The 17,884-nt window shown below is 42.0% G+C and overlaps 1 protein-coding gene and 2 pseudogenes across 2 annotated transcripts in view; all 3 read left to right on the top strand.

Annotated features, from left to right (window-relative positions):
- Nucleotides 1-1,262: 1,262 nt before the first annotated feature.
- LOC146464817 (uncharacterized) overlaps nucleotides 1,263-17,884 on the top strand; it is a 38,996-nt pseudogene continuing 22,374 nt past the window's right edge. Inside the window, exon 1 of the transcript XR_014868430.1 lies at nucleotides 1,263-8,662. The product of XR_014868430.1 is annotated as an uncharacterized LOC146464817 (transcript). The remainder of the gene's footprint in view (nucleotides 8,663-17,884) is intronic.
- LOC146464824 (uncharacterized) lies at nucleotides 4,705-7,967 on the top strand (annotated as a pseudogene).
- LOC146464823 (uncharacterized) lies at nucleotides 10,233-17,794 on the top strand. Its single transcript, XM_085129425.1, has 2 exons — nucleotides 10,233-12,097; nucleotides 13,903-17,794. Exon 2 carries the CDS (start codon nucleotides 15,867-15,869, stop codon nucleotides 16,416-16,418), a length of 552 nt encoding a protein of 183 aa, XP_084985551.1. The 5' UTR covers nucleotides 10,233-12,097; nucleotides 13,903-15,866; the 3' UTR covers nucleotides 16,419-17,794.

Below are 17,884 nucleotides of genomic sequence, written 5' to 3'. Positions count from 1 at the left end.
GGATGCCATAGTGACGTAACAGTCAACACAACCCTATCAATGCTGTCAAAGGTCTTCTCATAATCCACAAAGGTCACAAATAGGGGAGAGTTCCACTCGAGAGACTGTTCCACAATGATCCTCAGGGTGGCTATGTGATCCGTACATGACCTTTCCTCCTGGAACCCAGCCTTTTCATCTCGCAGACGGTCATCCACCTCTGCTTTCAGTCTCTCCAGGATTATCCTGTTCAACACTTTTCCAGAAGTTGATAACAGCATGATGCCTCTCCAGTTCTTGCACTCCTTCAAATCTCCCTTTTTTGGGAGCTTGATCAAATAGCCTTCTTTCCAGTCATCTGGTATCTCATTTGTTTCCCAGATCTTACCAAAGAGGTTGTACAACATCTCAGCCGAGGTTTCCAGGTCTGCCTTGATGGCTTCTGGTGGTATGCCATCTGGACCAGCTGCCTTTCCATTCTTCAGATGTCTGATGGCTCTCTTGACCTCCTCTTTACTTGGTCTGCTCTCATCAACCTCCAAAAGTGTGTCGGCAGGTGCTATGTCTGGAATCTCGCTCGGCGGTGGTCTGTTCAGGAGTTCCCTGAAGTGGTCTGCCCACCTTTTACGCTGCTCCTCTTGGTCAGTGAGCAATTCCCCACTCTTGGCTCTGACAGGTCTGTCCGGGATCTTTATAGCACCTGCCAATGTTCTTGTGATGGAATAGAGCTCTTTCATGTCGCCCTTGCTTGCTGCTTCCTCCGCCTGTTTTGCGAGACTGTCTACAAAGTTCTGTCTGTCTTTTCTAATGCTTCGTTTGACCTCCTTGTTGGCTTCAGAGTATTTGGCCTGAGCGTCTGCTTTCCTGGCTCTCGTCTTGCTATGATTCAACACCTCCTTTGCCTTTTTTCTGACTTCAATCTTGTTCAGTGTATCCACACTTGCATAAGCCCTGTGCTGTCTGGACTTCCTTCCCAGAGTCTCCTCACACGTCTCCCTCCATGCGTCTTTTGTGCCCTGCGGTCGCAACGGTTTGTTTGGATTTATTTATTTTGGTTGCTAAGGGGTTTTTATTCCAGTATTTTGGCGAATGCCACTCAACAAGCCATTCCCCAGTCCAACAATCCAGATTTCTTAAATTCCGATCCAATATTTCCCCCATGAGCCACTGCGGAGCCACCGCGAAGATTTATCGTGTTGTTGTGAAATTCATCGCGTGTTTAATCGAATTTTCGAGGCAAATTATTTCCTAGCAAGCTTTTTTCAGTTTCTGTCTTGGTCAAAATGGCCAAAACAGCGAACAGAAAGTTTAGATCCGTCAAAAGAAACAAAAGGAGAGGCTTTTTCGGCCGAAGACCAGCACAAATTCGCAAAGAACAAGGAATAACAGAGTCAAGCACTTTGGAGCCTGTGGCGGGTCCATCCAGCGCGTGGAGTATTTCACCCGTGGAGGAATGGAAGACTCCTTTATCAGCTTCTACTCCAGTGAGAGAAAATGTTTCTCTCTGAAAGTTGCAGAATTCTTCATTCGAAAGGTATGAAACTGATCAAGGCATCTTAACGTGTAGGAATGCTAACAATGTGGGAATGGGCTCAACACCACAAGTTGAGGCTGCAACTGGCTTCAAATTACAGGATGCTGTCCTTTTTGCTGAGTGCATCTCAGTGGCTGCCATTTGCAGTTCATGTAAAATCCCAGGCTCTAAACTCAAAATTTTTCAGAGAAATGATCAACGTGAAGGTTTGGCGGAATCTGTTTATGAAATGTTCTTCCTGTGAGGTTGAGACCCCTTTACAAACTAGCAAGCAGCTGGGTGGTAAGGGCGGCGGAGCCCATGAAGTAAACCGCAGATCTGTGTTGGCCTCATACCAGTTTGGTCTTGCTGGACTGTCTCAGTTCTGTGCTGGGATGAACTTACCACCTCCAGTGACAAAGAAGCCATACAATCAGCATCTGATTCAAATTTAAAAAGCTGCAAGGAAAAATGCTGAGGAGTTGATGCAGGATGCAGCATGGAGGCTTAGGGAAAAACTAGCCGCCGAAAAGTCTGGTGACATAGACAACAATTAAATTTTGCAAGCTGCTGTCATGGTTGATGGTACATGGCAGAAGAGGGGACATTCTTCCAAGATTGCAGTTGTCTTTGTCATCTCAGTCGACACTGGTGAGATACTTGACTACAGTGTCAAGTCACTAATCTGTCATGAGTGTAAGGCTCAAAATGGCATGGACAAGGACAGCACCAAGTACCAGGCCTGGAAAAGAGCTCATGCTGCAACTTGCCAAATTAATCACCAGGGCTCAGCTGAGGAAATGGAAGCTGTGGCTGCAATTGAAATTTTCAGCAGAAGTATTGAGAAGCGGCAACTAAAATATACCACGTTTGTTGGCGACGGTGATAGCAGTTCATATGGAAGAGTAAAAGATGCCATGAATGCAAAGTATGGTTCTGACTATGTTGTAGAAAAGGAAGAGTGTGTAGGACATGTCTAAAAGAGGCTTTGAACTGCATTGCGAAAATACAAAAACAGCATGAAAAGCCAGAAGCTGTCAGATGGGAAAAGTGTTGGAGGGAGGGGACGCTTGACAGACAACATCATTGATAAAATGCAAAACTATTATGGGCAAGCTATAAGGGAAAACAAGGGCAACTTAGAAGGCATGAAAAAGAGCATCAAAGCTATCCAGCACCACATCATTAGAAATGGAAGCATCCCTTTGGAGAAACAACATCAGTTCTGTCCCAAAGACAAAGAAACATGGTGCACATTCTGGATAGATAGTTCAACCTATGATGAGAGTAACCGCTTGCCTGAGGTGTTTATGGAGGAGCTAAATCCCATATTTACTAGGCTCTCCAATGATGATCTCCTTTCAAGGTGCTTGAAAGGCATGACACAGAACCAGAATGAAGCAGTGAATGGCCAGTTGTGGTCCAAGTGCAGTAAAACAAAGTTCTCTGGGGCAAGGAAAGTCTGCATTGCTGCCTGTGACGCTATAGCTGTGTTCAATACTGGTGCTGCAAGTAAAGCTGTGACTATGCAATTATGTGGTGTAAACCCTGGTGTTAACACCATGAGAGCATTGAGGCAACAGGATCAGTCAAGAATCAAAAGCTCCTCACAGAAAAAAAACGTCAAGTATGCGGATCGTAGGAGAAAGCTTCGGGCTCAAAAGAAGTCTAAAGGAGATGTGGCTTCCTATCAACCAGGAGGATTTGGCTTGAGTTCCCAGCCAGAAAAAGGCCTGCAGTCAAAAGGGAAGAAAAGCAAGAAGAAAAACTCACACAGTGAGTTATCAGTGGCTGAAATAATATTTGTTGAGCCAGACATTGAAGTGATGCAGCAAAACGTGTCCGCACTAAATAACTGATTACTATAGTCAGGCTTAAATTTATCAGCCTGGTCTATTTTGTCCTGTTTCTAGTATTTTGTGGACTGAAAATATTGTTTTTTAGGTTTTCACTTTAAATTAGTGATTTGTGAATATTGTGTACTGTTTTGGTACTCCAGAGGTATTTAGTAAGCCACATATGTCGTTATATGATACAGTTCAAGTTCAGGCTTGATTTTCCGAAATTCCGGTTACCATTACAGTTCATTCCTGGCAAAGCCTAAACTGGAGGGATTTTGATGGATTATCTTCATTTCTTGCCAGAAAGTGTATTTCATTGTACTTTATGCAATGAGTAGACAGTTTTATCAATCTCGCATTGTTTTGGTCGTTGCCATGGAAACCAGCTATTTTTAGCAACTACGGTGGAAATTTGGGCCGATTAACAAAATGTCTATTTGTTGCATAGTTTATCACCCAATTAACAAAATCTTTTGGTTTGGAGTTGATAGCTATTATTCCAGGCTAGTTATTGCTTCCAATTGTGGCTATATTTCTTGTTTTTATAACCTGTTTCCATGGAAACCTAATTAGTAGAGCTACCTTAAATAGTGCCAATCGATGCGTTCTTACAATGTCTACAATTCTGCCAAGTTTAATTGAGTTTGATTAAATTCTTTAGAAATGAGGGCAGAAAGACTGTTTTTTCAATTTAGGGTTAACTACCACCTCCACAGTCGTAATAGGTGCAAGTCTTGCCTACGATCTCGAAGGTCCGTCACCTGTAGCCAAAGTTTTTTTTGCTGTGCCACGAGTGCTAAGACAACTAGGTCAAAGTCTCAGTCAAGAGCGGTGAAGCGGCTCCGAGTGCATATTCAGAGCCCGGAGGAAGAGCACCGGTCTCGTAGTCACAGTTCTCGCCGTTCGCTAAGTCGGAGCCCAGTGGTGGAGCATGTGCATGATCAGACAGCTAGAGGACCATCAGTCTTCCAGTGATCCCCTGGATTGGGCTAAAGAGTTGCTGTTGTAACTTGTCGGAGATTGCGTGACTAAAACAAATATTTCAAGATAATTATTCCGAGCGAGACCTTTTAAAACATGCGATAATAGGATATTTAGATTATATGCCAATCACAGTCAGAAATCAAAGATTGACTCGTTCCAAGTATTTTCATATTGATTGACAGCTTGAAAAGAGACCGTTGTTGACAGATCGTTAATTTAACATTGTATTGTGAGACATAGTTTAGTTGCCTAGAGAGAGTGAAGGAGTACTGTACCTAACAACTGTAAACCGTGATTTTAAGTCATCTAAAATCAAGTTTATTCTGTGATATCGTGAAGTTCGCCCCTAGGGCATTCAGGACAAGTGGCACCTCCGACGGGACCAAGATGGAAGCGAAACTGGCGAAGTTAAACGCCAAATTGGCGCTGTTAGATCTGACACGTGGAAAAACCGATGGAATTGTTGGCACTGGTATTGTCGAGAAAATTCGCGGACAAAAAGAAGCGTTGCAGGCCATTGTTGGTAGCACAGAAGAGCTAAAAAGAGAAGTTGAAGAAGCGAAACTGGAAAATGGAGAAAGCCTAGACAAGGTAAAGGAATGGGGGCAAGAAATCGAAGAAAGAATTGACATTGTTGACAACGAGATTAAGGTTCTTGAAACCCGCGTGAAGTCAGCCATCACCGAAGCCGAGAACACAGAGAGAGAAAAGCAAGAGAATCCACTGGCTCGCGAGCGCGAAGAGCAACTAAAATTTGAAAGAAAACAGCTGGAGCAAAAAGAAGAATTCAGTTCCAAGCTAAAGGATTCAACGCAGAATTTGCCTTCTCACTCAAGCAAACAAAGTGTCAAATTGCTCAAGCTTGTAATAACGAAATACAATGGAGCTCTTGAGAATTGGCTGTCATTCTGGAAAAAATTCGAAGCGGAGACTTTATCAACAATGCAGGTAAAAACCTCTATGCCTCCGCCCTTGTCAATACTAAATTTCTTGAAGACCCTTTTTGATTTCTGTACCTGTCAAAACTCAAGCAGAACGTTAAAACGATTCAATGGTAGGTTAGAACAGTTTCAGTATTTGAGCAACTTCCCTTACATTGTGTATGCAAGTGTTGATCAAATGGTCCAAGGATGAAAATTATAGCCATTTAAATATTGCTGAGCCAATGTTAACAGATATTGATGAAGCTTTATTTCATGACTGGCACATCTTCGTGCCAAAAATGTACCGCTGTGCGAGTTAAAAGGATTTTCAAAAGACTTTAGCATAAAACACTAACGTATAGTCAAGGGAGGGATCGATAGGGTAGCAGGTATGAGTCGGGCTGATGAATTGAAAAATAATGTTAGTGAGGGGTTCATCCATATAAATCTCCTTTCAGGGATGTAATTACCCATGTGTATCTCCACAACCAAGGCCTTGCCCAAGTACCACAAGGAAACCAGCAACATTATTGATCTGCGTTGCTTTCGTGACACAAGCAGTATGAAGCATTTCCACTGCATTATATGCTGTTATAGTCACAGCCATCAGGCGTTGGTGTGGGACTCATAGTAGCAAACGCCAGTGAAGAACCTATCCATGGGCAAGTGACTGTCAAACAAAACTTTTTTTTCTTGTACTTTGAAGGCATGTAAGTTCAAGGGGGATTTCATTGTCCTTTGTTAGTTTCTTCAAGAATTTTAAAGTGCAATTTTGAGGGGGTTTTGTATGCAGCTATACATTAACAAATTGTTATTGCACCCATGGGGTTTTGGCCGTGGAACTTAATTTGGAGATGGCGATGATGCACATAATCACACCTTACGTCTCCATAGGCTGTGACTGAATCAGAAGAAAGACAGCTCCATCTTTGCAGTTGGAAAGGCCCGCCTCCCTACTCAGACTATCTGTCAGTCATTGGCCTGAACACGTTCTTGCAGTGGTACTTTTGGGACATGTTATCAGGGCACTTTTCGTGGCATTCATGTGGTGATAAAAGGGTATGCGGAAAGAATCCCCTAAAACCATGCAAGTTGTAGTTTAAAGGTTTTATACAGTGAGAAGCGAGACATGAAGGACGTGTTTTGAAGTAGTTTGGCGACCACCCTGGCATACCTCTGTTATTTGCCGTAGCACGACAGAAATTCCAGTGACAGCGAGGAGAGCCTGACCATTTACAAAGCATTCAAAAGAAAGTAAGCCAGCAAAACGATTGGAAGATGCTCATGAATACATTCATCATTGTGGGTATGTCCACAATGGTTTGTAAAACAACAATGATGTGCCAAAAAGTGGGAAGATAAGCGGTACTTCCTGTCATCGATTTCAGGAAACGAGTGGCATTGGATAAAGCCAAAAGTCCAGTAGCAAGACCAAAACGTGAGAAGGAATTGTAAAGGAACTTTTACATTGCCTCCAAACGTGTGGATAGGACAGCAATGCTTTTGCACTAGCCTTCCTTGTCAAGACTGTGTATGCGATGCTCGAATTTGGAAACATGACTAGCTAAAGTCGGCTTCAAATCGTACACCAATCTCTTCCTTCAAAGAAGCATTAAGCATGGAGCAATTAGATATTTGAAGACACAACTGTAACGGTTGCCCATTGCCTTTATGCTTAAATTGTGAAAAAAAATTATGGTAGCTACTTCAAGATAGTTTTTGAGAATCAGTCTTTAACCCTTTCCCTACTAGTCCACTCTGTACCCCCCCCCCCCTGACAAAATATGCCGCCCTTTTCCTATACTGCCCTGTACCGCCATGACAACAAAAACTCCTTACCGCATCCCTAGCAGAAGATGCATCGAACGCCTTCATTGTCAACCATGAAGTTTACCTCGATTAATAACCAGGTCGCGGCCTTTCAAATGGTCTTGGACATCACATTGTGATGGAGTTAATGAGACCACTTCTCAATAAAAACCACCATGTATATTTGGACAATTTTTTTTCTTCCTAAAAAACTGTTGGAAGACCTGCAGAACGAAGGAACATATGCATGTTCTACTGTACGAGCTGGATGTGTCGGGTTACCGCCATCTTCCCATCGAAAGTTGAGGAAGGAAGGTAACACGATTTGTGAACAAAAGGGCAATCTTGTGCACACTAAATAGCATGACAAACGTGACAAACATTTTACCTACCAATTTTGATCTGCTTAGTCAAAAACGTCAAAGAAAGCGAAAGAAAAACAGAGATGTTGTACATGTCGAGAAACCAGGTTGTGTGGATTTGTACAACATGCACATGGGGGGAGTCGATCGCTCTGATCAACTTTGCTCACACAAGTGGTATAAGTACTTATTTTGGTATATATTTGATGTCACAATCTGTAACTCTTACATTACTTTCAAAGAGAATGTCCACAGGCCGAGAAGGTGAAGTTTAGTTGACTTTCGTTTAGCGCTTGCAAAACAGGTCATTACTGGATTCTCAAGTGGGTCTGAGAACCGGAAACGTACAATCAGGGCAGCTTCACTGCAGTCCACCACAACTGCTGAGAATGCTGCAGGGGATTTTGTCACTCGAAGGGAAGGGAATGCCCGGAAGAGGCACTGTGTTCAGTGCAAAAGAGATGGAAGGAAGACCGCCAGGGATGGTGCGAAGCAGACTATTTATGAATGTAGATATGTTTTGCTGAGTGCAACTTTACTTCGTCTGTTTATTTGATTTTCATTTTCACAAGCGGTCAAACACTGTCAATATAAATGTTTTGATGGTGCACTGGAAAACCTCAGGTGCCAACCACCTGATTAGTTTGCTGCTATTAACATGTGCAATCTCCCAATATTCTAATTTGAATATTTTTTCAAAGGTTTAAGCTCCTCATGCACTGTAACAATACAAGATTAACTGCAGGTGTCATTCTCTAGTTACGGAGCATGATTATTGCCAAATAAAGCAAAGAAAATACAACTAGTTTATAAAACAAATACACGAGTTGCATTAATGTACAATTTTACTTAATATCGGCAATAAACATTTTGTTATTACTTAGTTTAACTTCATCTAGTTTTAATTGCATCCACCTCTCTTTTCGTTAGTTTGTTTCTTCCTTTGCTAACTGCATACACGCTATATGTGGGTGGCAGTAAAAATTTCATTTCAAATTTACAAAATTAACAATTAAAGTAGAAGTTAATGATCATCAACACTTTAATTCTTATGCACTCGCATCTAAAGTCTCATTTTTTCGATGTAATTTACATGAAAAATTAATGCCATAAAAATAGTTCACTTCATATCGTTTTCAAAAGTATGCACCTGGTAAATAATTAAGTTAATTGTCTATGTAAAAAATATGATCTATTTCTTTACTTACCCTTTGAAAGACACATCTAAAGCTGCTCATAAGTCTTTGGAAGGTCGCTGGGGTATTACAAGGGCCAAATGGCTGTAAATTCACAAAAATACCAAAAAACCCTTTAAATGTCTTTAATTATTTAGAATTCAAAATTGATTCAAATGGTTTTTTCCACTATGGTGTTTTGAGAATGTTGTTGTTAAGTTGCACCGCTAAAAGTTTGGAAAAAGATACCCATCAAAATGTGAGGGCTTTTCACAGTTATATTGCCAAGGGTGTGCTGTCCACCACATTTGGGGAGTGTATGCTTTGACTCTGGTAGGTAATGATGGGGCTTTTCAAATCAGAAACGGAACTCAGGACACAAAAGTAAGATGACTTTAAAGCATTTAGAAACATGACCCTGGACAATTAAAGTTGAAGTTAATGATCATCAACACTTTAATACTTATGCACTTGCATCTAAATTCTTTTTTCTGTGTAATATGCATGTAAAAAAATAATGCAATAAAATAGTTCACTTCATATTGTTTTAAAACTATGCACCTGGCAGGTACTTTACATCTTTGTTAAGGTATCTGCCCCGCCTAACAATGCACATTTTTGTACCAATAATGTGATCAAATAAAAAAATGTCTTTAAAAGAGAAATGAGAATCTCTGAGTCCTAAGGAACTGAAAAATACGAGTGGTAAGCTACTTCTTCCAAAGGTGCTAATTTAATTACCCCCCTAAGGGTAGCACGAAAATAGAAAATCCAATATTTTAGGACAAGTTTGCAAACATTTCGGAAGTTGGAAAGAGAAATCGATTTGGGGCTCAAAAAGGAATATAACTGTGTTCGACTAGGAAGTAACGTCAATTGTGTTATGTTTCAGAGAGCATTTTGTATATTTTGTAATGTGGGAGACTGGGCACCAGTATTGCTCAAATTAGACCATGTGACATGGTGTTGAGACATGTAGACTTGTGAGACGTGAAGCTGTGAACCTTTTGTGAGTTTTGTTGGGACATTCATTATACGGAGGCATTCCCAACAAAAAGTGGCACCTCCGACGGGACTGACAATCCTCGAACAAGAGGAAAGAGCCGAAATTTACTGTGTGATTGTGACAAGCCAAAAGCGAACGAAAGATGGAAACTGCGAATCGGGATGTTGCGAGGAAGTTGACTCAACTTCAAATAACCAGGGATAAAACGGAAGCTACACTAGCAAGTCGAAATGGTAACGGTATCAAGAGACACAGGGATTCGTTACATGCGGTTGTCAGTTCAGTTGAGAGAGCAAAACGAAAGGTGGAAGAGCTGAAAATCGCTGCCGGTGAAGAAATTGCCGGCATTACCACATGGGGAGAAAAGCTGGAGTCGGATATGGCAGCTGTTGACGACGATATGGAAAAAATTGCTTAATGCTTAAGCGAAATTGATCAGGAGCAAGTTGGCAAAAACAGGAAGGAGCAACTAGCCTTCGAAAAGGAACTGTTCGAACAGAAACTTCAGTACAACAAACAGCTGGAAAGCCTCCATCCGCCACACGCGGATCAAAACACAAGTCACGTGGGAAACCAAAATGGTAAACAGGGCGCCACAGCCAAATTGCCAAAGCTTACAATTACGAAGTTTAGTGGGATCGACAAGACAAACAAGGCAGCTATTTCTAAATTTTCTCATCGCAAGGAATTCGTCGATTCTAAAGTCAGGAAAACCATCGATGGTTTACCATTCACCGCCGACGGATACGAGAGAGCAAAGGTCATTTTGTGCGATCGCTATGGAAATGCTAGCGAAGTGGAGAAAGCTTACGTGAAGGATATTTTGGATTTGCCGAAGATTAGTGGAAACCAGCCCCGCAAGATACATCAGTTTTACGAACGGTTGTTGTATGATGTCCAGTCGCTTGAGACCATGGGAAAATTAAGCCAAGTGAACGGAAATGTAGCCCTTACAATCGATAAATTGTCTGGAATTCGAGATTTGGTTCGGAATGACGAGCATTGGAAAACCTGGGACTTTCTGAAGTTGTGTGATGCCTTAAAGTCATGGACTCGCTGAAATCCAGTGCAGTCTAATTCGGGAAAACCGCCAAAACGTGAACGCTCGCCTTTGCGTGTTTACAACACAAGACAGCAAGAAGCCAAACCATGTGCTTGTGTGTACTGTGAAGATATTTCTCATAAGACTTCTGACTGCCCAAGTGTGACCTCTTTTGACGACAGGAAGAAGTTTCTTGCAGAGTAAAGGCGATACTTCAACTGTGCTAGGCCTAAGCACAGGGCAGCTGAATGTTTGGGTAGAATGAAATGTAGTTTCTGTTCAAGAAAACATCACACTTCTATCTGTCCTGACCAAGAGCCCAAGGGACAGAGTGTTATGTCTTCTCTTGATGGTGATAAGGTTATTTACCCTGTTGTGGTTGTTAAGGTTGGTGGAATTTAATGCCGTGCGTTGTTAGATTCTGGTTCATCTAGCTGTTATGCCTAAGCCAAGTTGTTGGACATGTTAGGAAAATGCCCTACAGAGATCAAGCCCAAAAGAGTTGAGATGCTTATAGCTTCTACTACAGCGAGAATGGAGATTTACAAGACCTTTGTTTCATCTAGGTCTCGTGATTACAGTCTAGAAGTCAATATCACCAAAGTCAACCGTGGAGAGCTCTTGAGCCTGGAAAATCCCCAATATGAACAGTTGATGAAAACTTACTCTCATTTGAAGGGCGCGGAAATGGATGACAAAGATAGCAAGCCATTGCTCCCAGTTCACATTATCCTAGGCGCTGGAGTGTTTGCTCGGATCCAAACTGACACTCGTCCCCAGATTGGCAACCAAGGAGAACCTGTGGCTGAACGCACAAAGTTGGGATGGGTCATCCTTTCTCCTGGGGAGGAAATAGATAGAACCCACATGCTGCTAACTCAGACCAGTCAAGTGAATTATGAGGAACTGTGTACGCTTAACCCTTACCCTTAACTTCATGATGTTTCCCCACAGCAACATCTTACCAGACCTGGAACCACATCATTGTGCTGATGCAGATCTGCGAAAAAGAGCCAAACACCTTCTCAAATGTAAGGATGCAGTATGGAAAAGATGGTGGAACAAGTATCTTCGCAGTCTGAGGGAGCATCATAACCTCAAACATAAAGGAAAGCCCTGCACCTTTTCTGTAGGAGACATAGTGATCATTAAATCTGAGGATAAGAACCGGGGAAAGTGGCCTCTCGGCATAATTCAGGAGCTCTATCCGGGGAGAGATGGAGTAGTGAGAGCTGCAAGACTGCGATCGGGGAAAAGCTTTCTCGAAAGACCACTGCAGCATCTTTACCCACTGGAACTTTCATGTGACTGTGCTGTCCAGGGACCCTCTGCAGTTCTCAGTGCTGATGCCTTAATATTCAGACCCAGGAGACAAGCATCTTTACAGGCAGGGGAAAGAATCCATCAGATTGCTGAAGCAGAGGAGAACTTACAATAGTTCAAGCATCTGGGAACTCTTTAAGGTATCAGCCACCCTTCAGGACCGTCCGCGCGCGGATCGCTGTAGCGTTAGTTTTTTTTTTAAAAACCCCTATAAACCATATATTTTTTAAAAGCTTTATAATTCCAGATTATGGATTTGAACTAACAAAAACTATTTACTTAAATGTGTTTCGAAATTGGAACGCTTTGTGTGAAAGTACACGTCTATATAAATCATGTTCCACTCCCGCCGAAAATAAACGGAAGAAAACAATGCATTCGCTTCTCAAGACGTTCCACTATAAAACCGTGTCTCAGATTTTTGACAAGTGCGTTTGTTTCTCTTTTATTAGCAAATGAAGTTGGGGAAGGCAATTAGTCAACACTCCCTGTGGAAAAAAAGCTCTAGCTTTAAAATCAAAAGGAGTATTAAAATTCGCAGACACAGTTTTGTAGAAGAGATATATGGCATCACTCTGGCCAAATTTTAGCGAAATTGATTGAAAGGCTGCCGACTTGGAGTTCAAAATGTACGAGCCGATCGGCAAAATTTGCGTTCGGAGATAAAATGGAAAATACATTTTTGGCGGCACCCTACCTGGAATGAGATTATAACAACTAAATGTTTATTCTGATTGATATCAGAGAGGGATCAATTTTCTCTAACAATAGGACTTTGACAGGTAACATGTAACAGGAACAAACTTTCGCGGAAGGCAGCGGGAAATATAAATTATTTTGCTTCCAGTCAGTTCAATTACACCGCGTGTGGACAAAAGACAAAATTTGTTGAGGTAAGTGAACGTACATGCATAGTAATCGTTTAATTTACAAACAACAATACGGTTTTCATGTAGCAATAAAAATATATTGTGTTTATTTCTTGAAATGTTGGCTAGGTTGGTAAAGATGCCGAAAACCAGTGCGAAATCAACACGAACGAAAGCGAAGCCGCTGATTGCTCGAAGGCGAAGAACTGAGGCCCGGTCTATTTCAAACGCTCTGCTCTTCTCGGAAAAAATAAAAACAGAATTTGTCTTGTGCGACGGACAGCTTTTATTCTCGCACTGGATTCTCTAGGTAGAACCAAGTCCATGCTTAGTCGCTGCATCTTCCATGACTTGGACTCTTCCGTGGCAAAATCGACAAGATACAGACTCGTCCAGTTTCTCAAGCAGCTTTTCGCTCGATGCGATAGCTCGACCGCTTATTGTTTTCCACGTTCCATCAGCAGATGGGGTCGTTGAGCTTCATTCGCTTTCTTCTTCTGGCTCTTCTAGCTGGATTTTGGAGCGGCTTGCACTCGCAACAACTGTAGCATTTTCGATTTTCTGAATATCCAACTCCTCGAGCCACTTCTCTTGCCGATAAACTGAGCCTTTGTCGCTCTCTGCCAATTTTGCGGCCCATTGTTTGTCAAACTCGCTCTTCGATTTCTTTTTCGCTCTCGGTTTCGATGATGAAAACGGACACGACCTTTTCTCTTTTTTTGGCGGCATTTTCACCGAAGCAAACACTAAATATCCACGGAGAATACTGAAGGCTATAAACAACACAAAGACAATTCGCACGTGTTGTGTCGAAGCACGCACTCGGTATCACGTTACTAGTTCACAGACAAGTTAATTGATATGTGACACGGGTATGACAAATTTTGTCAACGATCAATTAATATAATTAACGAGAAAAAATCTTTTACCCTCGATATCTTTCGACAGAAATAATATTTTCTTCTGATTTTTTTTTAAAAGAAAGCTCTCAAGCATATCTATTTGAAAACGTTGAAACCTCAAATATGGCAGCGATCCGCGCGCGGACTGTCCTGAAGGGTGGCTGATACCTTAAGTTGACATTGAAAGATTTGAACACCTCTTGCATAGAGTTGACTGTGACTAACTTTGTCATTTTGTAGTAAATGTTGTTTATCATCGTAACAGGCCAGTCTCCCTTGAGAAAGCAGCATATATCTTCTTCGTTGATATATGGGGGGAGAGTATGGGAGACAGGGCACCAGAATTGCTCAAATTAGACCATGTGACACGGTGTTGAGACATGTAGACTTGTAAGACGTGATCGATGAATAGAAACATGTTGTGAAGCTGTGAACCTTTTGTGAGTTTTGTTGGGACATTCACTATACGGGGGCATTCCCGACAGTAATTTGACCTGCTTTGGACAACGATATAAAAAAAAAAACAACTTCTTGTAAGTCAGAGCAAATCCAGAATGCAGCCTATAACAAAGATTTTGGCGTTAATGGTCGATTTCCTTCTCAAAATGAAGTGCTTTTAGATCCATGAGCATCGTCAAGCTTTTAGGTCGCCATCTTAAATAATTTTAGCAACCACCACTGTGTAGAATGCCTGGAGTACCGTAATAATGCAAATTTATTCCTCTATACCCTCTGGGGAGTGTTTTGTTTGTGCATTGCTAGGTGTGATACACTTCCGGTTGTGCACTGTGTGAGGTGATAGATTTCACAAATCAAAATGGCATCTGGTGGGAAAAAGAAGCACCTTCCAAAAGCAGAATTGAAGCGAATAGCGTCCGAAAAGGGAAGAAAATCAGCATCGAAACAGGGAAAAAGAGCTGGCTCGAGAAAAAAATTTTACTCTTCCCGCAAAATGGAGCGAGGAACACTCAGTTGAACAGGATGGCAAAATGATACTAAAATTTGTCAGTCCTGACAAGACAGAATACAACACTGAGAAATCAATGGCAGGAACATTGTCTGCTAGGAATTTGGAGGCATGCTTTAATGCTTCTTCGGCTTCAAGTGAGGATGCATCAGAAAGTTCAGAGTATTGTCCTGATCCTGACGACACTGATTTTGGCGAGCCAGGCTGTTTGGGAGAATGTTTGGAGGCGGCTGTAAAGAGAAAGTCACACCAAGAAAGCTCTCCACCATCTCCAGACACCAAGAAGATTAAGCTAGATATGGCACGACACTTGTTGGTTTGTGAAACGACACAGCTAACGGATTTTGTCGCGAGAATAAACGACACTTCGCGTTGTTCCACTCCTGACTGCAATGGTAAGATTTTAACCCCTCCCTGTACTTGATTTGTTGCAGTGTCAGTCATATTTGTAGTGTATTCAAGACAAGCAGTTCTTTTGCTTGTATTCAGCATTGCAACAATACATTTGAAAGTTATTTCTCTTTTTTTGAACTGATTTTTTTACTTCCACACTTTGACATGTAATTTCCAACTTCGAGAATTCTTTACCAATTTTCACACCTATTTGAAATAACTTTTTTTAAAAAAATCATCTTGATCTATCTGTGTGGTTTCTAACATAAATTATACCCATGTTATCTTATTCAAAAACAATTTATTACAAACCATAATATAAATAAACACTGTTCCATGAGTGAATCATTTTTGTTATCGAGGTGTCAGAGACTTAATGACTTCGTGTCCATGCGTGACAGTTGTTTGTAATAAGTCTAGACAATGAACATTTTAGTGACAGACATTGATTGACCTTTTTTGATTATCACCTAGCAACGACCAGTCAGATTTTTTAATGTACCAGTGTAAAACCAAGCGTCATTTTGTGTGTTCAGAGTAGCTCTTACACGCCTGTTGTCAAAGTAAATACTAAAACGTGAACCAGAAGAGATTAAAAAGGAGTGGTACAATCGACTCTACTGATTGTCTTAGTTATAAGTTTAGGAAGAAATCCTAGTGGACGGGGCTAAGTTCTTAACACGTGGCCCCTCCGGCAACGGAACTACTGAAGAAGGAGTAAGGACCAGTTTGCAAGGATAATTAGTCCTGATTTGCTGTCCAAGCGAAGAACGATGAAATGGAGGCGACCGAAGCAAGTTTGAACATCCAGTTCACCCAGCTAAAAAACACTGTTCTGGAAGCAAGAAAACCAGAAGCCATTGAGAGACATCTTTCGACTTTACGGTCCCTCACTTCTGAAATAAATCAAATGCATCTGCAAGTGGAAGTGACAAAAATCGGAAACAAAGAAGAGATTACTGACATCGAGGCTTCGAACACTGAGATTGACGCAAAACTGGGAAAAGCGGACTGCGAAGTAGAGAAAGCGCGTACATGGATCCAAGACCGAAAAAGAGAAGCGCAAGCGATTGCCTTAGAAGAGCAACTGAAGTTTCATAAAACGAAGCTAGAGATGCAGGCAGAGATCCAAACTGCGCCACACCCCCAACAAGCCAAGATGCACAGTGTGGATGTACAAGCGACATTACTGAAACTGGTGATTACAAAATTTGATGGAAGCTTCATGGACTGGCCGAGATTCTGGGGACAGTTCTTGGAAACGATTGACAAAACAAGTGTAGCAGCGATTACCAAGTTTTTCGTATTTAAAAAAACTCTTGGACACTAAGGCGAAGTGCACAATCGCAGCACCGCCCTTCACGTCCGAAGGATACAATAGGGTGAAGAGTATCCTGCTGGAGAAATACGGAAAGGAGTCCGAGATAGTCAAGGCCTACACAAAAGAAATCTTGGATCTGCCTCCAGTACTGTATGTGAGTCTAAAGAAAATCTGCAAATTTGGTGAGAAGCTAATCTATTGTGTACAAGCGTTGCAGACAATGACGAAACTCAAGCAAGTGAATGGGGCGGTATCCATGATGCTAGACAAGTTGCCAGCAATCTGGGGGTATCTGGCCCGAACCAATCCAAACTGGGAGGAATGGGACGTCGCACAACTGTCCGAAGCTATTTGTCTGTGGATAAGAAGAAATTCAGTGGACACAAGCCAACGTGAACAAGAACAACAAGTGAAAAGGAACATACCCTCCTCCGATACGCTTGTTAAGAATTTTTCATGCTCAATGCGATGCCAACTCAAAGCCCCGCTGTTGGCCTTGCATTTACTGCGGTAAAGATGACAGAGCCGTTGAGTGTAGTAAAATAGCAAGTGTCACTGATCAAAGACAAATTCTCATAAACAAGGGTCTGTGTTTTTATTGTACCCTAGGTAACCATTGCGCCACCTATTGTCCCAGCAGATCCGGCTGTCAACAATGCCACAAGCGTCACCACACGTCCATTTGTGAAACACCCACCCAGGGGTCTAATCAACCAATGCCTGCAAGAGGAGTCGCCTTGACAACAAACCAAACCTGCAAAGGTCTGTTCCCTGTAATTGTGTTTGAAGTCAATGGTATCAAGTGCTGAGCACTTATCGATTCTGGAGCTGGGAGCTCGTAAGTATCAGTGAAACTGATTGAATTACTTCGCCTGAAGCCCACTGAAGTCCAGATGAAAACGCTCATAATATAATATAATATGCTAATGACCTCAAAAGTTGCCAGACTCGAAGTCTACGATCTCCTGTTACAAGCTGTCAACCATCAGTTTTCGCTGTAAGTCAAAGTGACCAAACTAGACAAGACAGAACTGTTGTCCATTGGCAACCCCAATTACCGTGTGCTGATGACAAGTACTTGCATTTGAAAGGTGTTAATGCACACGATAATGACACAAAAGCGTCTCTACCAGTTCATGTGGTGCTTGGCAGCAGGGATTACGCTAGAATCAAAACTGAAACAAAGCCGAGAATCAGGCAGGAAAATGACCCAATCGCGGAACTCACTAAGTTCGGATGGTTCCTAATGCCCCCGGGAACAGAGTTTGAAAAGAACATCATGCTGCTCACCCAGACAAAGTCAAAGGAACTATGAAGAACTGTGCAGGCTGGACGTTTTGGGATTGCGTGACATGCCAGATCATGACCAGTCAATGGTGTTTGACGTGCTTGCCAGAGGGCTAGTACGAGACCACCCTCCTGTGGAAAGCAAACCACACAGAGCTGCCCTCAAACAAGGAAGGTAGCTTAAAGGG

The sequence above is a fragment of the Pavona decussata genome, unplaced genomic scaffold (genome assembly GCF_977016875.1).
Source record: "Pavona decussata unplaced genomic scaffold, jaPavDecu1.1 SCAFFOLD_161, whole genome shotgun sequence".
In the NCBI taxonomy this organism is placed as follows: domain Eukaryota; kingdom Metazoa; phylum Cnidaria; class Anthozoa; order Scleractinia; family Agariciidae; genus Pavona; species Pavona decussata.
Note: the sequence above shows the minus strand (reverse complement) of the source record. Positions and strands in the feature narration are given on the sequence as shown.